This window comes from Pleurodeles waltl, chromosome 4_2 (genome assembly GCF_031143425.1).
Source record: "Pleurodeles waltl isolate 20211129_DDA chromosome 4_2, aPleWal1.hap1.20221129, whole genome shotgun sequence".
In the NCBI taxonomy this organism is placed as follows: Eukaryota; Metazoa; Chordata; class Amphibia; order Caudata; family Salamandridae; genus Pleurodeles; species Pleurodeles waltl.
Window position 1 is genome coordinate 447,844,513 of NC_090443.1, and position 25,757 is coordinate 447,870,269.

A 25,757-nucleotide genomic window follows, 5' to 3' on the forward strand; every position below is an offset into this window, starting at 1 on the left:
CAAACTTGCATATGATCACCTTAGCTGGAAAGGAGCAAGGAGTCTCTGCATAGAGAGAGGTTTGAGTGTAGGGAAGAATCCTTCCTTGGAATTGTTACTTAACATGCTTAGAGAACAAGATAAGGCAAGAAGTGCCCCATCTGTTGAAAAAGTAGCTAATGGTTCCCAATCTGATCCAGGGACTCCCCCAGGAAAAGATTCAGGAAAGAAACTTCCTAGCCTGCCCATTACTAGACAGTCTAGCATAGTTGGTAATGATGTTGAGTCACACCATACAAATAGTGTTGTCTCACATCATAGCAAAAGCATTTATTCTCACCACAGTGGTACTGATGTTTCTGTTAGCCAAGCTGTTAGGGTGCCCTCTGTAAGGGACAGGTCTCCTTCTGTCCATTCTCACCATACTTCTGTTTCAAGGCATGTCCCTCCCACCCACCCTGATGACAGATTGTTAGAAAGGGAGCTCAATAGATTGAGAGTGGAACAAACCAGACTGAAGCTTAAGAAGCAACAGCTGGATTTGGATAGACAGACTTTAGAAGTAGAGAAGGAGAGACAGAAACTGGGTTTAGAAACCCATGGTGGCAGCAGCAGTATTCCCCATAGTCATCCTGCAAAAGAGCATGATTCCAGGAATCTGCATAAGATAGTTCCCCCATATAAGGAGGGGGATGACATTAACAAGTGGTTTGCTGCACTTGAGAGGGCCTGTGCTGTACAGGATGTCCCTCAAAGGCAGTGGGCTGCTATCCTATGGCTATCATTTAGTGGAAAAGGTAGGGATAGGCTCCTTACTGTAAAAGAAAAGGAAGCTAATGATTACAAAGTTCTTAAGAATGCACTCCTGGATGGTTATGGCTTAACCACTGAACAATACAGGATAAAGTTCAGAGAGACCAAAAAGGAGTCTTCACAAGACTGGGTTGATTTCATTGACCATTCAGTGAAGGCCTTGGAGGGGTGGTTACATGGCAGTAAAGTTACTGATTATGACAGCCTGTATAACTTGATCCTGAGAGAGCATATTCTTAATAATTGTGTGTCTGATTTGTTGCACCAGTACTTGGTGGTCTCTGATCTGACCTCTCCCCAAGAATTGGGAAAGAAGGCAGACAAATGGGTCAGAACAAGGGTGAACAGAAAAGTTCATACACGGGGTGACAAAGATGGCAACAAGAAGAAGGATGGTAAGTCTTCTGACAAGGGTGGGGACAAATCTAAAAATGAGTCTTCATCAGGCCCACAAAAACACTCTGGTGGGGGTGGTGGGCCCAAATCCTCTTCTAATCAAAACAAGGAAAAGAAACCATGGTGCTATTTATGTAAAATAAAAGGCCATTGGACAACAGATCCCAGTTGTCCAAAGAAAGGCACCAAGCCTCCTACCACTACAACCCCTACTGCTGCACCTAGTGTCCCTACTAATAACAGTGGTGGTGGGAGCAAACCTACTAATAGCCAATCCAAGGGAGTAGCTGGGCTCACTATTGGTAACTTAGTTGGGGTTGGCCTTGTTAGGGAGGCCACAGAGGCTGTGTTAGTCTCTGAGGGGGCTATTGATTTAGCCACCTTAGTTGCTTGTCCCCTTAATATGGATAAGTACAAGCAGCTACCCCTAATAAATGGTGTTGAGGTTCAGGCCTACAGGGACACTGGAGCCAGTGTGACTATGGTCATAGAGAAACTGGTCCACCCTGAACAACACCTACTTGGTCACCAGTACCAAGTAACCGATGCTCACAACAACACACTTAGCCACCCCATGGCTGTTGTAAATCTCAACTGGGGGGGGGTTACTGGTCCAAAGAAAGTTGTGGTAGCTTCAGATTTACCTGTAGACTGTCTATTAGGGAATGATTTGGAGACATCAGCTTGGTCAGATGTGGAGTTGGAGGCCCATGCAGCAATGCTGGGCATCCCAGGGCATATTTTTGCTTTGACAAGGGCTCAGGCCAAAAAGCAAAAAGGATAGGGAAGCTTGGATCCTGGAACAATGGACCAAGTGCTCCCTAAAGCTAGGGCTAGTAGAAGCAAACCACTTCCTACTATCCCTCCCTCTACAGTGGATTCTACTTCTGAGGAAGAAGAATTCCCCCCCTGTGCAGAACCTACACCAGAGGAGCTTCAAGCAGATACTGCTGAGCTTTTGGGTGAAGGGGGGCCTGCCAGGGAGGAGCTGAGTGTGGCACAGCAAACCTGTCCCACATTAGAGGGTCTCAGACAGCAAGCTGTCAAACAGGCTAATGGGGATGTCAGTGACTCTCACAGAGTTTACTGGGAGGACAACCTCTTGTACACTGAGGCAAGGGATCCTAAACCTGGAACTGCCAGGAGATTAGTGATCCCTCAAGAGTACAGAAAGTTCCTCCTAACTCTTGCACACGACATTCCCCTAGCTGGGCACCTGGGACAAATGAAAACTTGGGACAGACTGGTTCCATTGTTTCATTGGCCTAGGATTTCTGAGGACACAAAAGATTTTTGTAAGTCCTGTGAAACCTGTCAAGCCAGTGGCAAGACAGGTGGCACTCCAAAGGCACCCCTTATTCCACTGCCTGTGGTTGGGGTTCCCTTTGAAAGGGTAGGGGTTGACATAGTTGGCCCCCTTGACCCTCCTACTGCTTCAGGCAATAGGTTTATCTTGGTGGTAGTGGACCATGCCACAAGATATCCTGAAGCAATTCCTTTAAGGACCACTACAGCACCTGCAGTGGCAAAGGCCCTCCTAGGAATATTTTCTAGGGTGGGCTTCCCAAAGGAAGTAGTATCAGACAGGGGAAGCAATTTCATGTCTGCATACTTAAAGGCCATGTGGAAGGAGTGTGGTGTAACTTACAAGTTCACTACACCCTATCATCCACAAACAAATGGACTGGTGGAGAGATTTAACAAAACTCTCAAAGGCATGATTATGGGTCTCCCTGAAAAACTCCGCAGGAGATGGGATATCCTCTTACCATGCCTCCTTTTTGCCTACAGGGAGGTACCCCAGAAAGGAGTGGGCTTCAGCCCCTTTGAACTTCGTTTTGGACACCCTGTTAGGGGTCCACTCACACTTGTAAAGGAGGGTTGGGAACAACCTTTAAAAGCTCCTAAACAAGATATTGTGGATTATGTACTTGGCCTCAGATCAAGGATGGCTGAGTATATGAAAAAGGCCAGTAAAAACCTTCAGGCCAGCCAAGAGCTCCAGAAGCAATGGCATGATCAGAAGGCTGTTTTGGTTCAGTACAAACCAGGGCAGAAAGTGTGGGTATTGGAGCCTGTGGCCCCAAGAGCACTCCAAGATAAATGGAGTGGACCCCACATAATTGTTGAAAAGAAGGGTGAAGTCACCTACTTAGTTGACTTAGGCACTGCCAGGAGTCCCCTTAGGGTGCTCCATGTCAATCGCCTGAAACCCTACTATGACAGGGCTGATCTCACCCTGCTCATGGCAACTGATGAGGGACAGGAAGAAGACAGTGATCCTCTACCTGATCTCTTCTCTTCCACATAACAAGATGCTCTTGTGGAAGGTGTAGTTTTGGCTGATTGTCTTACTGCTGAGCAGAAAGACCATTGCATAAATCTCCTAGATCAATTCTCTGAACTCTTCTCTACTGTGCCAGGTACCACTTCTTGGTGTGAGCACACTATAGATACTGGAGACAGTTTACCTGTCAAAAGTAAGATCTATAGGCAGCCTGACCATGTCAGGGACTGCATAAAGCAAGAGGTGCAGAAAATGTTAGAACTAGGAGTGGTTGAGCACTCTGAAAGTCCATGGGCTTCTCCTGTGGTACTTGTACCAAAACCCCATTCCAAAGATGGAAAGAAGGAAATGCGGTTTTGTGTAGACTATAGAGGTCTCAACCTTGTAACCAAAACTGATGCTCACCCTATACCCAGGGCAGATGAGCTCATAGATACACTGGCATCTGACAAGTATCTAAGCACTTTTGATTTGACTGCAGGGTATTGGCAGATCAAATTGTCAGAAGATGCTAAACCTAAAACTGCATTTTCAACCATTGGAGGCCATTACCAATTTACAGTAATGCCTTTTGGTTTGAAAAATGCACCTGCCACTTTTCAAAGGTTGGTGAACACAGTCCTGCAAGGGCTGGAAGCTTTCAGTGCAGCATATTTGGACGATATAGCTGTCTTTAGCTCCAGCTGGGATGAGCACCTGGTCCACCTATGGAAAGTTTTGGAGGCCCTGCAAAAGGCAGGCCTCACTATCAAGGCTTCAAAGTGCCAGATAGGGCAGGGGAAGGTGGTTTATCTGGGACACCTTGTTGGTGGGGAACAGATTGCACCACTTCAGGGGAAAATCCAAACAATTATTGATTGGATTCCCCTACCACTCAGACTCAGGTGAGAGCCTTCCTAGGCCTCACTGGGTATTACAGGAGGTTCATTAAGAACTATGGCTCCATTGCAGCCCCTCTTAATGACCTCACATCCAAGAAAATGCCTAAAAAGGTATTGTGGACAGCTAGCTGTCAGAAAGCTTTTGAGGAGCTGAAGCAGGCCATGTGCTCTGCACCTGTCCTGAAAAGCCCTTGTTACTCTAAAAAATTCTATGTCCAAACTGGTGCATCTGAATTAGGAGTAGGGGCAGTCCTATCACAACTTAATTCTGAGGGCCAGGATCAACCTGTTGCTTTTATTAGTAGGAGGTTGACCCCTAGAGAAAAGCGTTGGTCTGCCATTGAGAGGGAGGCCTTTGCTGTGGTCTGGGCTCTGAAGAAGTTGAGGCCATACCTGTTTGGCACTCACTTCATTGTTCAGACAGACCACAAACCTCTACTTTGGCTAAAACAAATGAAAGGTGAAAATCCTAAATTGTTGAGGTGGTCCATATCCCTACAGGGAATGGATTATACAGTGGAACATAGACCTGGGAGTAGCCACTCCAATGCAGATGGACTCTCCAGATATTTCCACTTAGACAATGAAGACTCATCAGGTCATGGCTAGTCTTATTGTCCTTCGTTTGGGGGGGGGGTTGTGTAGGAAAGTACCATCTTGCCTGGCATGTTACCCCCATTTTTCACTGTATATATGTTGTTTTAGTTGTATGTGTCACTGGGACCCTGTTCACCAGGGCCCCAGTGCTCATAAGTGTGCCTGAATGTGTTACCTGTGTAGTGACTAACTGTCTCACTGAGGCTCTGCTAATCAGAACCTCAGTGGTTATGCTCTCTCATTTCTTTCAAATTGTCACTGACAGGCTAGTGACCAATTTTACCAATTTACATTGGCTTACTGGAACACCCTTATAATTCCCTAGTATATGGTACTGAGGTACCCAGGGTATTGGGGTTCCAGGAGATCCCTATGGGCTGCAGCATTTCTTTTGCCACCCATAGGGAGCTCTGACAAATCTTACACAGGCCTGCCACTGCAGCCTGAGTGAAATAACGTCCACGTTATTTCACAGCCATTTTACACTGCACTTAAGTAACTTATAAGTCACCTATATGTCTAACCTTTACCTAGTAAAGGTTGGGTGCTAAGTTACTTAGTGTGAGGGCACCCTGGCACTAGCCAAGGTGCCCCCACATTGTTCAGGGCCAATTCCCCGGACTTTGTGAGTGCGGGGACACCATTACACGCGTGCACTACATATAGGTCACTACCTATATGTAGCTTCACAATGGTAACTCCGAATATGGCCATGTAACATGTCTATGATCATGAAATTGCCCCCTCTATGCCATCCTGGCATAGTTGGCACAATCCCATGATCCCAGTGGTCTGTAGCACAGACCCTGGTACTGCCAAACTGCATGTCCTGGGGTTTCACTGCAGCTGCTGCTGCTGCCAACCCCTCAGACAGGCATCTGCCCTCCTGGGGTCCAGCCAGGCCTGGCCAAGGATGGCAGAACAAAGGACTTCCTCTGAGAGAGGGTGTTACACCCTCTCCCTTTGGAAAATGGTGTGAAGGCAGGGGAGGAGTAGCCTCCCCCAGCCTCTGGAAATGCTTTCTTGGGCACAGATGTGCCCAATTCTGCATAAGCCAGTCTACACCGGTTCAGGGGACCCCTTAGCCCTGCTCTGGCGCGAAACTGGACAAAGGAAAGGGGAGTGACCACTCCCCTGACCTGTACCTCCCCTGGGAGGTGCCCAAAGCTCCTCCAGTGTGCTCCAGACCTCTGCCATCTTGGAAACAGAGGTGCTGCTGGCACACTGGACTGCTCTGAGTGGCCAGTGCCACCAGGTGACGTCAGAGACTCCTTGTGAAAGGCTCCTTCAGGTGTTGCTAGCCTATCCTCTCTCCTAAGTAGCCAAACCCTCTTTTCTGGCTATTTAGGGTCTCTGTCTCTTGGGATTCCTTAGATAACGAATGCAAGAGCTCATCCGAGTTCCTCTGCATCTCTCTCTTCACCTTCTGCCAAGGAATCGACTGCTGACCGCGCTGGAAGCCTGCAAAACTGCAACATAGTAGCAAAGACGACTACTGCAACTCTGTAACGCTGATCCTGCCGCCTTCTCGACTGTTTTCCTGGTGGTGCATGCTGTGGGGGTAGTCTGCCTCCTCTCTGCACTAGAAGCTCCGAAGAAATCTCCCGTGGGTCGACGGAATCGTCCCCCTGCAACCGCAGGCACCAAAAAGCTGCATTACCGGTCCCTTGGGTCTCCTCTCAGCACGACGAGCAAGGTCCCTCGAATCCAGCAACTCTGTCCAAGTGACTCCCACAGTCCAGTGACTCTTCAGTCCAAGTTTGGTGGAGGTAAGTCCTTGCCTCACCTCGCTAGACTGCATTGCTGGGAACCGCGACTTTTGCAGCTACTCCGGCCCCTGTGCACTTCCGGCGGAAATCCTTCGTGCACAGCCAAGCCTGGGTCCACGGCACTCTAACCTGCATTGCACGACTTTCTAAGTTGGTCTCCGGCGACGTGGGACTCCTTTGTGCAACTTCGGGTAAGCACCGTTTCACGCATCCTCGTAGTGCCTGTTTCTGGCACTTCTCCGGGTGCTACCTGCTGCTAAGAGGGCTCCTTGTCTTGCTCGACGTCCCCTCTACCTCCTGGTCCAATTTGCGACCTCCTGGTCCCTCCTGGGCCACAGCAGCATCCAAAAACGCTAACCGCACGATTTGCAGCTAGCAAGGCTTGTTGGCGTTCTTTCGGCGGGAAAATACTTCTGCACGACTCTACAAGGCGAGAGGGATCCGTCCTCCAAAGGGGAAGTCTCTAGCCCTTTGCGTTCCTGCAGAAACCGCAGCTTCTTCTGTCCAGTAGAAGCTTCTTTGCACCCGCAGCTGGCATTTCCTGGGCATCTGCCCATCTCCGACTTGCTTGTGACTTTTGGACTTGGTCCCCTTGTTCCACAGGTACCCCAGATTGGAAATCCAGCGTTGTTGCATTGTTGGTTTGTGTCTTTCCTGCATTATTCCTCTAACACGACTTCTTTATCCTTAGGGGAACTTTAGTGCACTTTGCACTCACTTTTCAGGGTCTTGGGGAGGGTTATTTTTCTAACTCTCACTATTTTCTAATAGTCCCAGCGACCCTCTACAAGGTCACATAGGTTTGGGGTCCATTCGTGGTTCGCATTCCACTTTTGGAGTATATGGTTTGTGTTGCCCCTATCCCTATGTTTTCCCATTGCATCCTATTGTAACTATACATTGTTTGCACTGTTTTCTAAGACTATACTGCATATTTTTGCTATTGTGTATATATATCTTGTGTATACTTCCTATCCTCTCACTGAGGGTACACTCTGAGATACTTTGGCATATTGTCATAAAAATAAAGTACCTTTATTTTTAGTATAACTGTGTATTGTGTTTTCTTATGATATTGTGCATATGACACTAGGTGGTACTGTAGTAGCTTCACACGTCTCCTAGTTCAGCCTAAGCTGCTCTGCTAAGCTACCATTATCTATCAGCCTAAGCCGCTAGACACCCTATACACTAATAAGGGATAACTGGGCCTGGTGCAAGGTGCAAGTACCCCTTGGTACTCACTACAAGCCAGTCCAGCCTCCTACAATAAACAAATGGTATAACTTCTGGAAAGGGCTAAATCTGTTAAGATAAAATGATAGAGCCCTTTTAATACGTAGTAAATGCAATGATTCTTTCTACTCACAGAAAGGAGTTGGAAAGAATATTGGTAGTTCTACTGCATGGGACGTATGAGAAGAAGAGTCTATTTTAGGAAGAAAGAAAGGATCAGGTCTGAATACCACTCAGTCATAAAAGAATCTCAATAAAGAAGGGCAGAACAGATAGTTCTCCGACTCTATGGCTGAGGGCATAACCATCAAAAAGGCTACGTGCCTAAAACAAATTTTGAAACCAGCAGAAATTACTGATTCAAAGGGCATTCTTAAAATGACATGAGTACCAATCAAAGATCTTAAAGCGGCAGCACAGAATACAAAACACTTACGAATAACGTGGAAGTTAGCACATTACTCCCCTTCAAGATTTTTCTTTGTCCTTTTTAGCCTTAAAAGCCGCCTATTGACTCTATGAGGTGGATAAAGACAGATTTTGTTGAAAGCTGCCCCATAAAAATTGCACGATAGAAGGAAGATAACATGAAACATCAGAAAGGGAATGTTTAGTGCAGCACTTCTGAGATGAATCCCAGTGTCTAGTGTGTGACATCAAAGTAAATGCCTTCAAGAATGTTGGATAGCTTCAGCCAGGTGGAGTGGAGGGGCTATACTTTGTAAGCCTAGCCTTTCTGCTTCCAAACTGATTTAGATAGTCTGTTTGGAGGAGGCAGAGTTAAAGAAGGCAACCTAAAAGGAATAAACAGCCAGTGGCTGAGATGGAAACCAGTTATTCTGTGGCCAAAAAGGGAACTACTACAACTTTTTCTGCCCCCTTTGAATGTTGTATTGCAGTTTTTGAAGGCACATACTACCTTCTTGAGCCATCTCACCACAGGGCACCTCCCCTCCCCCAAGCCTATAGCTGCAGAGTGCGGGAACAATACCTAGACACTGGAACTTTGCTCTTAGAAGCACATAGATCCAAAAATTGGCTACTAAACCTCCTTCATACCTTCTGTAATGCCACTGGAGACAGAGACACTTTGTGTCATGACAGAAGCAGTCTGTTTAATTAATTGACCCAAACAATGTCCTGTCCCACGATATCAACTGTAGGTAAAGACAAGAGTTGTGCTTCCCCGAGTCCCCCATTGAACTACACCTGAATTAAATTAATTATAATGTTGAACTAAGAACCTAAAATCCCATGGAGTGCGAAAGACTGCTGTTAGTTCCTTCCAGCTTGAGAGTGGATGACTGTCCATTGGAGACAATCTTGTTAAGAATGAATAAGAGTCCAGTGTTGCTCACCACACTAGGGAGCTGGCATCTGTCATTTGTACCATTTGGAGTCTCTGGATGCACAGTTACTCCTTTTGAAATCACCTCAGTAATGAAAATAATAACTACAGTGTCACTGGCACCATAGTATTAATTGATTGGGAAGCTGGATATCAATGTCTTCATAGATTCCACAGCGGTGGTAGAACGTGGTCCGGCTGGAAGGATCAACAGAGAAGGTAACAGGGAACAAAGTCGAATTGCTCTTCATTCATGTATGAAGATGTTGCTCAGGCTCATCCTGAACTTAACTTCTGCGAAGGGCATGTCCCTTGAATGAATTACTTGGCATTTTGTTCTATTCAGAAGAAAATCATGACAATTCAGGCATCTTTGTCATCAGTACTACAGCATATTAACCCCTTTTTGAACACAAATCAACCAATCATCAATGTACGAAAAGATGTGAATCCTCTACAGATGAAGACAAGCTACAAGTGGAGCCTCCACCATTATGAAGCTCCTTGGAGCTCAGCAGAGACCAAACGGAAGAACTCTGAACTGCCAGTGTTGATTCTGGATACAAAATCACAGGAATTCCAGGTGGCAGTTTCCAATATGTATTTGAAAATAGGTATCTATCAAACCTGAAGTAGCCCAGACATTATTTGTAGAAACTAGGGGGATGATTCTCTGTTATGTCTCCATCTTGATTGAAATACTCATAAACCACTTGTTGGCTTTATTGAAATCTATCACATTCAGAATTCACTGGTTATCTGGGACACCAGGAAAACCACTGAATAGACTCCTTTCTCTTTTCAATATCGGGACATAAACTAATGCTTCATTTTCCACCGGGGCACAAATCCCTTGCTTCATTAATTCTGTCTTTATGAGATACCTCAGCAAGACGTAAGGATCGTCCCCAAATCGGGAGAGAGTAGAATTCTATCTTTTGATCTCTCCTAATAATCATCAGCAACTCATCATCTGACGTTGATCTTTTCCATTGTCCCAGAAAATGCTCAATTCAACCTCCAGTGAGCAACTTCAGGGAATTGTATGCCTTGGACTTGGCATAGCAAGGAACCAGGGTTTGTCCCAGACGCATCCTGCTTCTGTTTCTTGGAATATACACCAAAAAAGGCCTTCACTTGGACTTGGACAATTGTTCTGGAGGTTGATGTCTTTGCATAGTTGCATGAATGAGGATTTATATTTTGAAAAACAAGGGAACTTGAATTGCTAACATCTGAAGGAATTAGTATGCTTTCTTACTTTGAAGAGGTGGTGTAATTTGTCCTCCATTTTGGGCCCAAAGAGACAAGCTCCTTCAAATGGCATCCACAAGGATGTGGACCCTTGAGATGTATCTGTATTCCAGTCCTTTCATAATAAATTGCGACATGCAACTGAGGCTGCATTAACAAAGCTGAAGTTCTCACCACATCAGTTGATATATCAGGATCAAATTCTGTCTGGCATTCCATTGTTTCTATGAATGCAGAACATCCAGTACAACCTTGAATTGCCTCAGTCTTACTCTTGAAATCTGAAATTTACATCTGAGAGGTGTAAGCTCCATAAACGCCTGCTCGAAGAGCAAGGTGCAAACCTGAATATACTTATTTTTTCAAGGCAGACTGAATCTTTTTCTCAGTGGGATCTTTTAGAAAATCTTCTTCAGCGATTGACATTCTCCCAATGAGGACAGGAATGATAGAATCAACATAAATGGTGTCTAAGAATTTGGAATCATATTCTCCAAGGCATCGACAGATGTCAAAAATCTCAGCATGTTTGTATTGGAGCAGGATCAAGACTGATTTGCCTATGACTGGGTCTAATCTGAGGTGGCATGGTGGACATAAGAACAAAGGCTACCCCAGGCAATTGCCAGTGACTAGACTTACTGCAAGCTTGCTCTGATCCGCTTTTGTGTGTTTAATGTAACACCCTAAGTAGCGAAGGGTGTGCTTAGGTGTGGTTCAATTGCTCACTGTACCACTGGAATCAAGTTACACTCGACCGAGGGGCCCCAAACAGGGAGAAATTGGTCTTTGGTTCCTTGTATTTCAATTAGGAGAGGACAAGGGCTGGCAGTTCAGACTGGACTCTTCCTATTGGAGCAGGATCAAGACTGATTTTCATGTAACTGGGTCTAATTTGAGGAGATTTGGTGGTCAAAAGAATGATGGGTTGGAATACTACAGAGTGAGTGTTTAGAATTATTGCAAGCATCCCCCCTTCACTTTTGTGTGTGTTTCATGTAGTTGCCAACCGTGTGCTCAGATGTGGTTCATTTGCTCAATCTGCCACTGAATCAAGCTACACCCACCGAAAAGACCAAATTCAGGGCAAAACGGGTCATTGGTTTCTTGTATTTTAGTTCGGAGAGGACGTGGCCTTGCAGTTCGGGCTTGACTGCTCCTTTCAGAGTAGGATCAAGACTGAAATGCACATGGCTCAGTCTAATCCAAGGTGGCACGGTGGACAAAAGAACAATGGGTTGGATTGTTACCCCATGTGAGTTCCAGTGGGTAGACTTACTGCAAGCATCCTCCCACTTCCTTTTGTGTGTTTGACTGCTAGGTAATGTGCAAAGGATACATATTTGTTAGAATCATATTTCTACACATTATCATTTGTGTGATATATAGTTTTATCAGTAGAACTGCATGTCAGTGCAAATTTTGTGGCCATTTCAATCGAACATGTGCTGCTTTGCTTGTTAATGATAGTACACTCCCAGACCATGCTTTAAAAATATATTTCCAGCAGTGTGCTCTCAAAATCACCATTGGTGACATACCACACCCATAGCACTCTCCTTCTGAATGTGCATAGGCATTTGCTACTTGTTCTTTGTGTAATATTTTGATTTTCACTCTCTTTATAACTTCAGTGATGGTACATTGATGGCAGCACCCCCACTCTGAAAATTACTCAAAGCACCACTGCCTGAAATTGCCCCCAATTTAATGCAAGCCAGTGTGGAAAATACATCTTTCAATTGTCGTTCCTGTCTCCAATTGTTGGAATTTATGCTTAAGTGACATGTTGCATTGTTGAATACCTTTGAATATTATTCTGTCAAATCTTGGATGTTGCATGTGCAGTGTACCAAGGAAGAGTCACAGTTCGTAGCTACCTACAAACGTACCACTTGACTTAGCAACATAAAACCTATAGTGTGGAAGTACTTCTCATAATAGAGCTGTGAATACCAAAAGAGTCTATGCTCGAAAAGGCCCCAAAAAACTTTTAAAACTTCAAGGCATTGTTGGATTTCTATGTGCTATTTGCCTAAGATAATCAAAGTGTCCTCCTGTAATGTAAAAGACCACCAGTGAGTCCTGTCTTTGTAACCAACTACATTTAGCGTTCTAGGTCATTTACGCTCATTCATGGGGGGAAACGAAAAATTCAATTACAAGTAAAAGCATGCATAGAGCTGTTGGCTAAAATGCCATGGTTGGTTAACAGAGCCACTCACGATATGGGGTCTCCTTATCGCCTTATAAAAACCCAGAATATAGTCAAAGTGGAACATTACACATGGCCTCTTGGCAAATATGAAAATACATTTTTTGTACAGTTTGACATCAGAGATCCTAAGGTGTTAAAACAGTCCAGAATTCATGCATTTGCTATGAACATTTGATATTTCACCAGACAGACAATGGTTGTCTGTTGTATGAAAGTTCTCCAAGATGTCAGACTCATCCTTCTCTGCGAGAATCTAGAATAAGGGTACCAGAAGTATCAATTTTACAGAGCACAATTTTTCTAGTCCTGGACTTTACTTTTGCAGTTGTTTTAGGCAAGTTGGTTAATTTGGTTCAACTGAAGTGCACTGTACTCTGAAGAAGCGAAGGTTTCATTAGTAAGTGGTATTTACCACCTTGTTGTTATTATTTCTCATACAAGGACCCAGGACTGGGAGCCAGGTGTCCCTGTGAAAAACTGAATCTTCTAGTAACACTACTTGAGAATTGCATGTAAATAATCTTTGACTTCAGAAAGACTGCATAACACACTCATATAGTGGTCATTCTAGTTTCAGGCATTTAAAATGATACCGTATTTATTAAATCTACATTTTTCTTCAAAATTATTTACTATTCAGTCAGTGACGCTTTATGTGGTCTAAATGTGCAAGCTCTCTGAAGTTATAGTTGTAACACACTGAAATAGCTGAGATTCATCACCAGTAATTATTTATAATACTATTAACACAATTTTTTATAATATGGATAATAATCCCACGTTTTTATCTGCTACTGCAGATTGAGTATGTTCAAACACATATGAATAAAATTAACTTGATTTTCCAAGGGTTGCCTCGTGCCTTAAGCACTTAGGATGGGCCACCACTCTACCATCTAAATATGATACCCACTGTCTATAATCTCCTCATGGACTTTGTCTGTAACCCTCTTTGTAGGCAAGCAGCCATGGAGATCACAGCTCGGTACTGCAGGAAAGAGATGGAGCAGTATGGAGAGTGTGTGGCCTCTAAGCCCTTTTCATGGCAGCAAGATTGCCATGAGCTTAAAGTCAATGTCGCACAGTGCACCTCTTCACAGTAAGTACAAGCGATTATTCCTACAACTGTGTATGACACTTGTTCACTGAAAGGACAACTAGACCCATGATTAAGATTTACTGTGGCGCTTACTATTCGGATGCTGAAATAGTAATGGTGAAATCCACTAAAACGTGTTGCACATATTTGTTTATTTATTATGTAGACAAGTAGAATCTCAGCATGAAATTGTTACAAAATGAGATAACAGTACACATGAAAGTATTAAGATGATTCAGAAACTGTAGCAGCCGGAAAAAGGGTGGTGCAGGCGGGAAAGTACATTATTTGTGCAACCTACACATAGATAATTAAACTATATGCTGAACGACAGCCTTCATTGACAACGAGGAATGCCATTAACAGGATCTAATTGTGTTTTGAATGTTCCTGGCGTAGGAGAACAGAGATGATGTGGATCTCAGCTCTAGTAGTTGGCCATTCCAGTTCAGCAGTACTACTAAGGTTAAGGATACAAACATAGAAGTTGGACAGAGGGGCATCATGCATTGATTGAAGATGTCTGTTTTGGGATTGCAAAAGTGGAGGTTGATTGACTGAGTTGGACACCAACTGGTGGAATTTGAAGAAGGCTCTGTTTTGTGCCCAGACTTACCACGCTTGGAGGCAGAAATATGATTTCAAGGTTTTATTAAAGATTGAATTTGGTCCAAGTGTTGTCATTAAGAGCGTTCATGTAGGCTGCATGCTGAATAATGCGTCAGCCCAATAGTCAAGCTTGCTCAGGATGCACCTGTTGATGAGGAACTAGGGGCCATATGTACGAACACTTTTTCCCATAGACACAGAATGGGTACAAACCTTTGCTACATCTGGCCCTAGATCTCTAGGCATCAATTGTACACTAAGGAATGCCTGCTCCCTTCCAGATGTCCCCAATAACTACTGATTATGTAGCTCATTCCTTTTATATTAATTGTATGTAAACTTAATGTTGGTGGATATCCTGAAAACCAGGCCCTACCTTGTCCTCCTGCACCTTAGTTGGACAGGCCTAGGAGACGAAGTAGAATGTGATTAGCTGAATCAAACCAGACATAATGGATGATATGATTGAAGCCAGATGTGTTACTATCAAACTGAATTCACAGTTTTATAGCCCATGTTGAAGCACTCCGGATGCGAGGAAGAATGAGAAGCTTTCAAGAAGCCGGAAAACAAAGAATCTTGCTCAAAATGCTTTTGGCTGAATTGAGCATTGGGAAATAGGGTACTACCCTAAGATGGATCACACAAAACTATGAGCAAGTTTAGATTTGTGGTGGGAGCTTGGATGGAGAAGAGAACCAATGTGTTCCCATCAACACAGTTTTTGGAGAACTTTCACAGCCGATATGGTGCTACCTAAGTGAAGCATTTTATAGTACGTAAAGGAGGAGCCACGTATTGAGTTTTAGGTTAGGTCTATTGAGAGGACAGTGGAAGAGGAACTCGGAGCATATCAGACTTTTAGCAAAATCCTTCAGATTCATTATTCATTTTTTTAAAACATGCATTCTCTCCTAAAGTAAATGTGAAATGTATTTTTGTGTAAAAAATTACATATTAATTACTTTTTTATTTTCAAGTCAAGTCAAGTCAAAGAAGTCTTTATTCGATATTTCATCATAAAAGACATGCTACACGTCATAATACTTATAAAATTGTCAGTGCTAATGATTATAACAATAAATACAATATTTCATAAAAGCTACTAAGAACGTATTAAATCTATCTAATGCGTCATTTGTTAAATATTTTAACATAATAATAAAAAGGAGTACATTACTTTAAAAAGGCTCAGTTCTAAAATTCAGGATAATTTACTTATCTAAAACATGTAGCTGTTTTAGTGATTCAAAACGAATTATCCATGCCCACCCCAGGAATTTGGCCACCCCTATTGCTATAGTAGGTGAAGGATCAGTTTTAAGGATCCTACAAGCAGTCTCGGCCGATTGTGTGCCCAGACTTTTGCATAGGGGTACCAACCACTTCTTCCTTGGGGCAGCATATAATGGACAAACAAAAAACAAATGGCTCACATTTTCCCGCATTTCAGTACACAATGGGCATTTATCTGGGCCACCAGTACCCCAGGTGGAGGTTAAACACCTTAATGGTAATGAGCCCACTCTAACTTGGTGATATAATTTACGGTCCATGGGTTTTGTTATAACATCCCAGTACTTTTCAATTGCAGAGGCATCTTTCACGTGTAAAAATGTTGTTGTAAGGGAACTACCTATAAGGGATGAGTGTCTTGTGCCTACCACCCATTCCCAATATAGTTGTTTCAGCACTTTTTTTGAAGGAAAGGTAGCTGAGTCAGGGTTGTGCCAAAGGGCACCTAGACCCATGGCACAAAGAGTGGTTCTAACACCCTTAAACCAGCCAATCTTATCAGATCCTAGGGTGTCCCTTACCTCGAGACATGCTTTCGCATATAATAACAGCTCTGGGGTAGACCACAACCTCCGCCAAAAGGCCAAGGGCCGAAATCTGGCTTGGTCTTCCACCGGTTGGAGCCCAAGGTCATAAAGGAGCGGAATACGTGGGGATGACCTCGGAAGACCAACCGCCCCTCTTGTAAATCTGTTTTGGGCCAGCGTCAGTCGGTCCAGATTGCTATAACCCCAAAGCTCTGCCCCATACAAGACTGAGGGAAGAATTTTTGACCCATAGATTTCCATAAGTGGGGACATCGGGCGGGTAAATGATCTTTTATATTCCTTAAGAAGGGCTCCGCCTAGTTGAGCATGTTTAAGTGCTTGGATATCAATCTGGGGTTTCCAACTAAAATTGTCACTAAAATGCACACCCAGATATGTAAATTCATTAGTTTGCTCAAGAATAGCACCACACATTTTGACCCTTGCCACAGTTTGTGTTCGACCACTTAGTACAATAAATTTTGTTTTAGAAACATTTACTTCTAGCTCGTTCTCGTCACAAAATAACTCAAATCTGAGTAGGGCCTGTTGGAGCCCTTGCCTAGTCTTTGATAATAACAAGGTATCATCCGCGAACATGAGCAATGGTACTTTCATTCCCGCTATCTGGGGAGCATCCGTGGGATGTGTTGCAAAATATTTGGTAACCCCGTTAATAAACAGGGAAAACAAAGTGGGAGCCAGGACACATCCTTGTCTAACATCTTTCAAAACATGGAACCTGTCCGTAACCTCGCCAGGCTTACCCCAGCGGACTTGGGCATAGGTGTGTGCATGAAGATTCACTAGGAGTCGCACTAGAGCCCTGGGCATTCCCTGTTCCAGTATGCAATCCCATAATTTAGGCCTAGGAACCAAGTCGAATGCAGATCTTAGATCCACAAAAGCTGCATATAACTTGCCCTTACCCAAAAAAACTGTTTTCCAATATAAGAGGGCAAAACGAAAGGCTTGATCAAGGGTGCTTACATGAGGTCTAAAGCCCGCCTGCAACGGAGTCAAAATATCTGAGTCTGTTATCCATTCCTGTATCCTCCCTAAGACGAGGCGCGCTATAATTTTTTGGATCGCATCAATAAGGCTGATAGGCCGGTAGTTTGAGGGTACTGAGCGATCGCCTTTCTTGTATATAGGAAGGATTTCTGCCCCATACCATGAATCAGGAATTTTAGCGCCTGCAGCAACTGCATTCGCCAGGTGGAGTATATAAGGTACCCATAGGTCCTGGTCTTCCAAAAAAATGTCCGCTGGAATACCATCTGGGCCAGGGGCCCTCCCTTTGGGAATATTTTGCAGGCAATTGATAACTTCAGTAGCTGAGAATATTAACAGCTCGGCGGGCTCAAAACGGTAGGGTATAGTCACTTCTACTGTATAACACTTAAACTGATCCTCAAAATTTTTTACCCACTGATGATTAGAGACAGATGCTGGGCTATAGTGGGCGTCCTGCGAGATACCCCATCTCATGAGATACCAAAACTGTTGCATGTTGCGTTTACCACAGGCTTCTGACAGCATAAGCCAGCGTTCCTCGTCCCACTTTTGTTTTGCTTTGCGTTTTGCCTCATTATAGAGTTTTCTACAAGATCTAATCTGGCTATGATTTTTGTTTTTAATAGCCTCAAAGAGAACTCTTATTGTCAAACTACACTCTTTATCAAACCAAGTAGGGGATGAGTATTTCTTGGGCCTAGGTTGTTTAGGGATATGTTTGATGAACAACTTTTTAAGTTCCTGAAACAAGTCAGAGTGGGTACGTATAAGTTCGCTGTTAATCTCGTCCTGTGAGCCACAATTGTTTAAAAGCTCCACAGAGCTAGACACTAAGGTTCTTATCGCCCTACGGGCCCCAGCGTCAACGGCTATTTTGGGCCAACGTACCCTGCGCATGTCATTGCTCACAATGACCTCTTGTGCTGTTATATTAGGACCACTACCCTCTGACCTCTGAAAGCTGGAATCCCTTAAGGTCAAAACCAGCGGGTCATGATCACTCTCTGGGCGTTCCGTAACTAGCATATCAACAACTGCAAACCACTGCCTCACATCGACCAAAATATAGTCGATACGACTACTGTGTCTGCCGTTGTTGAACGTATGCCTGCCCTTCCTATCTGACTTGACCCTTCCATTAACAGCTCTTAGACCCATATCCAGGCATAGCCCCTTGATATAGGTGGCTGAGCTCGACCACTTAGCAATCGAGGGTATCTCAAGTTGGGGAATACCCCAGGATAGATCCTCCTCCTCGGTGAGCGGGCCGTCCTCAATACCCAAGGGCTCAAAACAAGTATTAAAATCCCCCATCACAATCTTGTGGCCATCGGTCGTTGAACCTGATAAAATGTCATCCAACAGGAGGAGGGTCGGAGAAACCCCTCTATTTTGTATGCGAAGCCTCTCAAGTATTTAGCTAACAATTAATAACTTAAACTGAATTGTGGCATGCTTATGGATGAATACTAACTTGCTGTATGATAGAGGAGGTTTAGCAGAAGGGTGTTTTTGATCATATGCCATACGTTTAATCTACTGTGAATGTTTTTCTATTTTTCTAAAAAGTGTATCAAAATGAATGGATTTTAAAAAAATGTCACAACATTTATGTCTGTCTGATTTACTAGTGATGCATGCGGGAGGTAGGAATTGTATATTTCAGCTGGTTTTGTGAAGAAAGATGTTAATGAATTAAAATCCTAATGCACAAAGGTATTTTGCGGTTGCAGGGCCTGCAAATCACTAAATAATACTATTTGTGACGCAAATACGTTTGTACTATTCACAGATCCCCTTTTGTGAGTCTGAAAATTCTTTACAATGTGTAAAAGGGCTTATGCAACTCTGTTGGAATCTTAAACAGGAGGAGCATGCGAGGACCATCCCTCCCCTGCGATTCACAAGGATGTATCAATGATTTTTGTCAGTAGTTGTGGTTGTAAACCGTTGCTCAGGTTCCAACATCTCCAGAGGAGGTGGTATCTGATGTGCAAGGGATAGGCTGTCCCCGTGGGGTATCTTCCTCTTGCGGAATTATGCCAGGGGCCTTGGGAGGATCAGGCAGTAGTCAAGAGGACCATTATCTGATCCCCTCGATGTCATCCCAAATGGGACGCATTTTTTAAGAAGCTTGCCTCAGTGGTCAAGGGTTGCTTTAAAAATATGTTTCCCATTTAGGAATGATGCAGAAGTGGAGGTCTGTGGTCCCTTGAAGGCCTTAATCTTCACATTTGCTGTCAATCTGAGGACCTGTCAAATTAATATTTATTAGGCAGGTAAACTCGAGATTCCCTGCAAATGTACAATTTGAAAAGTGTGACTCATTGGTACATAGGTCACTGCACAAATGACATTCCTATTAGGGAAGCAGTTGCTGTGCAAATTGCACAGTGCTGGTTTGCAAATGGGAATAGTACATTGGGCCCTACATTCATGAGACTTTTGTGTTGTATGCCAAGTAGCCTTATGTAACAATCAAGTTGCTTCTGGTTTCTACTGTTTCAGTCCTGTTATTCAGCGGATCCGACAGGAGTGTGCAGAACCCTTCATGGCATTTGAGCAGTGCCTAAAGAAGAATCAGTCATCAGCCATCAACTGCGCTGAATACGTCACTAAATTCCTAACATGTGCAGAGGCTGTGAAGGTGGTGACCTAAGGAAGGTACAGTTGCAATAGCCTGTTGTGCCTCTGCTGATGTCATATTGTTCCCAAAGCCCACTCCAGGCCAAGGCCTAATGTACATTCATATACTACCCCAAATGCTCATAGCTGGTTAACGATTGGAAGTCCTAATTTTATTAAAGGCACAATAGTGAATATTAGGCTTTCTTAGCTTTCTGATTTATTTACTTTAGCCACAAAAACAAAGAAAAGGAAAAGGAAACAACATTTCCCAACAATCCTGTGCTGTGAAACTACAGGATGAGAGGGAATAAACCAATCAGCCACAATCGTAATCTATAAGTGTTAGTCCGTGTCAAATTGAGGCTTCCTTTCTTGATGCAGACCAACTCAAAATTCATAATGAAAAAAAGGCAATATAGAGAAAAAATCAGAACACAAACAATATCAGTTTTCATGTCATCCTTGCAAAGTTCTCAAAATTAGCTATAGAAAAGAAGTAATACGTCAAGGAAGAGGAAACATATTCTTGCATGTAATAAAGACAGTGGCGGGATAAAATTAGCATCTGTCCCTTTGGTAGAATCGTGGGCTTTCCCCTGCTAAACAGCTGGGAAAATCTGCATTTTATGGCAAGACCAGAGGCCCCATTGTGCTTGTCTAAAGCACATTTACTACTACCAAAGAAGAATGAGCCACTGGCTTGCCCTAAAATGTCCTGAATGTACAGACTTTGAACCGATCAATCAATATAAGGATGTCCTCCAACCTTGCCCTGGCCCAAAGTGCTCTAGAAGCCACAGTAACTCTGGCTGAATGGGCACCATACGTTTCAATGTCCACCCCTGCCAAAGACATCCACTTTACTCATCCGGCTATGGTTGAAGGCAAAAGTGGGCAAAAGATTTGTGAAAAGAATTCAACAGCGTAGGATTGGACTTTCTTAAATAAACCATTTTAGGTTCAAATTCTTCCAAGCATCATACTACATAATTTCGGTGAGAAGGAAAACATGGTTAACCAACTGAAACAGATTCAAAAGGAAAAGTTCTAGATGAGAACAGTGCTTAAAAAAATATCTAAAGGCTTTTACACGCTTTTAAATTAGACTAACAAAATAAGATAGTTAACTTTATGGGCAATATCATAAGGGATGATGCATCAGAATCTGGCCTCGTGTGGAATAATTACTAGCTTAACATCACATCAGGACGAATAAACATGACTTAGGCCAATTGAAAAATCTAATAGTCACCATTACTTTTCAAACTAGTGGTTGTTCTCCCGCAGGGGTACCGTCAAATTGCTCATGACCTGCAAAAATTACATATCTGTACCCGTTGACTGTCCTAATTGATTTAGTGTGAAAAGTTAAAGAGGTTAAAAATATAAGAATTGCAGCCACCTCTGCTGGAGTACGATCTACACCAGCTGGACCAAGATACCCAAATTGTTTTATAAGTCACATAAATTCCCTTTACCCATGAAGCTGTGAAGTTAACTGCCAAATTAGCTGTGAAACTAACTACCAAATTATGAAGCTGTGAAGTTAACTGCCAGATGTGAAAGTGCCAAGAGACACCAGCTGCCCAGAAACATCCCAAGCCATCTGCAGAAGCGTGCCCGACAAAATCCAGTTCCTTAACAACCAGGGATGATATGGAAGTAGGCTAGGTTGTTAGAGGCGATTTGAGAAGGGAGGGAAACTAAGGTAGGGGATTACAAAGTGGTGCCCTAAAATTTACTTGGGCTTTCTGTATACACATGTGAGTGAGGCACCCGGAGATCATGGCAAAAATGAGGAAAGGCATAAGGTGTCCCTGTACCAAGCCTGTAAGAATGCGTCCCTAGCTCTAGCTAATGGATGTGGTCTCCATCTGTGACATTGGACCAGTAATGGTGCTTAAAGCCGGTCCAGTTCTAGGAATACTTGCAAATGTCAGCACCAATTGTTGTATTCACTCAGATGCCTGGAATACCAATCTGCTATTTTGTCGTCAATCTAAGGTGACTAGTCGAAATCCTGAGTTTGAGACATAATTCCCAAAAAGCTTTCCCTAGTTTAGTTTAAGGCTTGGATTTGGTATCTCCCACATGATTTACGTATTTGACTGCCTACTCATTGTCCATATGAAACAGAAATATGCACCTTTCTCTGTAGTTCCTAAAAAGTCACCTCTAAACAATTCTTATGTGTTAATCACTCTTTCGTTGACCATAGTCAGACATTTCCGATCTGGCCACATTCAGTTTTTTGTGTGAAACTGTGGGCGAGAGCAGGCTTCCTATAGTTATTGGCTGTGAAGTCTTAAATGATATACCACATTGTTGTCCGAGTCTAGCATGGGACTGGATTAATGATTTCTCAACAGAGAGGTTATTATTGGTGAATATGGGAGTCTTCATCAACTCAGTCCATACGTTGTGGCGTCCTTCAGGGATCAATAGTGCCCCGATTGTTATTTAATGTTTTTATGGCCCCATCTGCAAAGCTGATGTGACTCCATCATTTTGATCTGTAAATGTATACAAATGACATGCAAATCTTTTTAAGACTCTCAAAGGACCTACATGTTACGGCAGTTATCTGGTTGGACGAGAAGGAAAAGTGGATGCATGGCTATAATTTGAAATTAACTAGTAACAAAATTCGAGCCTTTGTCCTCTTAAATCTGCTTATTTTTGGAATCTGCCATTTTGGTCTATTTGCTTGGTCAGAAGCCATTGCTGGTGTGATGGGTCAAGAACTTGGGAGTCAAACTAGACTCCAGCCTGCCATTAGTAGAGCAGATTAAATCTGTGGTGAATGTCCTCTTTGTTCCAATTGCGAACCTTTACACCGCTATTAGTCCTCTATGCTTTCTTCATGAAGTGCAGAGTCTCAATATGTTCATTGCTGCTAGATTAGATTATCGCAGCACAATTTATATAGACCTATCAGGCAATCGAATCCACAGACTGCAATGGATACTAAACGATGTGGCCAGTTTGGCCTTGGGTTTAATGATAAGTGATCATATTTCAGAAGCATTGGTCTTCCTTCATCGGTTCCCAGTTAGAGAACATATTGTTTTCAAGTCTTTATGTTTGGTACTTAAAGCCATGTATTCCAACTTTATTGAATGGTGTCACCCAACACGTTCTCTGAGATACAGGAATAAATCACTTTTAACAATCTCAGAGCCCACTATATCTCTGTGGGAGGCCGAGGCTTTTCAGTTGCTGCAGCGAAGAGATAGAATCCTCCTCCTGAACATCTTAGGAGAGAATCAGCTTTTCTGGGGTGTAAAAAAGTTTGAACTCACGGCTGTTTCCCAAATTTAGTTAAACATAGATGCCAACCTTAATTTGAGGTGGTGCAGTTTCTGTTGGTCTTGCTCTGTTGAAGTTGTATGCTTCCATCTATGTCCTGAGGTTTGATTGCCAAAATACCTCTGTAGGGGTGACAGTCTCTGCTTTACAAATTCCATAAACAGCATAAGCAGAACATAGGAGTTTTGCCCCTATTAGTTTTCCCCAGAAAGAAAAGAACTCTTTCAGCCAAATTAAATAAAACCCCTGGAACAAAAGTCTCCTGTTTCTTTCAGTTGCTATACGTCTTTTGTATTTGTTAGGGAACGTGCCACATCTAAGCGCTTATCCTGACATGATGCCTAGGCTCTATCATTGCCATTCACAACCATATCTAGTCAAAGAAGTAACTATTTTAGAATCTAAGATAGGTGTGGCTGCCACTTTTTTCGGGAAGATAGGTCTTAGGCATTCTGCTTTGAGTTTAGCTCAGACTTATTTATCCATAGGAAATTACTGTCTATATTTACTCAATTATTTCCTTTGATCAGTAAAAGCCACCTGCAAATATTAGGGAGTTTAAAGGGTGCCGGTCAATCGTAGGGTACCCATTATCACCAAGAATGACTGCAAGAACATTGCATGAATTTGCATTCTTAGAGAAAGGCAAATTCCACCATTTTGTGGCGCCCGGATTTCACAGTAGAGAAACATGGCCAGCAGTGTTATCATTCTCAGAGCCGTAGTTGGCATATTATACATCATTGTCGCAGATAGTACGGCTCTGAGAGCTCCACACACACAAGTGTTGGCTTACCTTATTCTCTTCCTCGAGGCTAGGGGGTCGCAAACTTGACCGCCAGTCTCTTCGGGCGACTGGGAATCGCCAGGCACTATACTGCCAGTGTTAGAAACCCATTCAATATCGTTAGTTTGTGGGGCTAAAGTTTTTTTAAATCTTTGCAGCACATTTCTCTCCTCTAAAAGACGCCGATGACCTGCTTTCTTTTAAAATAGAATCAAGAAGAGTGCAGTGTCCTGAGCCTCCAACATCCAGCTACAACCAGCAGGATAGGTCAGTTTTTCGGATAACCCTCTGTCTACAGAGGAACTAATGCCGGAAGATATTGTTCTGTTTCTTAACCTGTTCCTCCTCCTCAAATTCATAATCCTGAGCTTTAGCATCATTGGCACTGTTGTCACTCCTTTCTATTTTCTGAATACATTCCAAAGAACAACCAGAGTCTAAAACGTTTCCAATCTGTTGCTTGCTGCAGCAGCAGGAGAAGAGCCATCGGTTTGACAAGGGCAAAAATGTATGTACTAGGATTAAGGTTGATCGGTTTCCGGTTTTCACTTATCCTGTAGTGTCGCACCTCAGGAATGCTGGGAAATAGTGCAAGTTCTTGCGTGATTTCATACAAGCAGCTGCTCTCACTGTAGTTACATCGTGCTAGGGAACGTCATTGCTGTAGTGACATCACACAGGAAGCTTTCCGCTTTGAGGTGACATTAAAGGGGGTCCTAATTCAACTGTAGAAAAATAAAATAAACGTATAACCTTGAAAGAATGAATCCTAAATAAACTGACATGTCCATTGTATATTCATGTGAAAAAGCAAGTATCCTCACTTCACAGCATACAATGTATGGGTGCACTTTCCAATATTTTTTCCAGTTGTCAGATTAGTATTATAATTAATTATCGGCTACACTGTATTTTTATTTTGTAAGTGGTTAATCCCCGTTTCGACAGCGTGCGTCCCGGCGCACTTTATCGTATTGTTTGTGCCTCTGTTGACTTATTTAAAATGGGGACTTTCTAAGAGGACATGGCTCAATCATTGGCTGGACTGAGGAAGGGACTTGGACTTCTTTACTTAAGAGTGGGTGAACTGCAACAATGAACATGAGTATTGGGGGCAATTATCGGTGCTGGAGATAAAGGAAGATGTGAAGGGGCTAGAATCTAGCGCTGGAGATTGGGCGGAGGGTGGTTGTTTTAAAGTGCATATTAATTGTATCTGTTGCAATAGAAACTAATAAAAAATAAAGTCAAAATAAAATGGGAAATTTCAGGAAGATTCGAGCCTGTTAAAAATTGACTCTTTTTTTACCTTACCGAGTTTGCTGCCACCCAGGTAACTGCTGTTTTCCATTTTCTCGCTAGGAGGCGCTGTTCCCTTGGACATGTACAATGGAGCGGGCGCAGTCATTCTCTGGCAGCGGCAGTTAAGGAGCAGGTCTATGATTGAGACGATATCTGCTTGTGGCGGGAATGTACCCACCTTGTCTTCGCGAAGGAACAGAGTCGCTTCACACTATTGCATTCTGCAGCTCACTAAGACTGGAGCAGTGTACTGTAAAAAGGAACCCCTCCCACCACCACTCACACATCACGAGAAGACTTGTGTGTCCCCATTTCTTTTATCAAGTTCCAGCGCCCGTACCTCACAACAGATCGAACCATCAGACCGTTCACGCGCTGTCAACATGTGCTACTCCTGCGGGCGTG

The 25,757-nt window shown here is 43.3% G+C and overlaps 1 protein-coding gene across 3 annotated transcripts in view; it reads left to right on the top strand.

Moving 5' to 3' along the window:
- Positions 1 to 25,550, top strand: part of CHCHD5 (coiled-coil-helix-coiled-coil-helix domain containing 5) — a 34,104-nt gene extending 8,554 nt beyond the window's left edge. For all 3 annotated transcript variants that reach the window (XM_069231772.1, XM_069231771.1, XM_069231773.1), the window contains exons 2-4: positions 13,737 to 13,877; positions 19,835 to 19,990; positions 25,413 to 25,550. In XM_069231772.1, coding sequence (XP_069087873.1) covers positions 13,747 to 13,877; positions 19,835 to 19,985 — 282 coding nt within the window. In that variant the 5' untranslated portion in view covers positions 13,737 to 13,746 and the 3' untranslated portion in view covers positions 19,986 to 19,990; positions 25,413 to 25,550. The remainder of the gene's footprint in view (positions 1 to 13,736; positions 13,878 to 19,834; positions 19,991 to 25,412) is intronic.
- Positions 25,551 to 25,757: the final 207 nt, after the last annotated feature.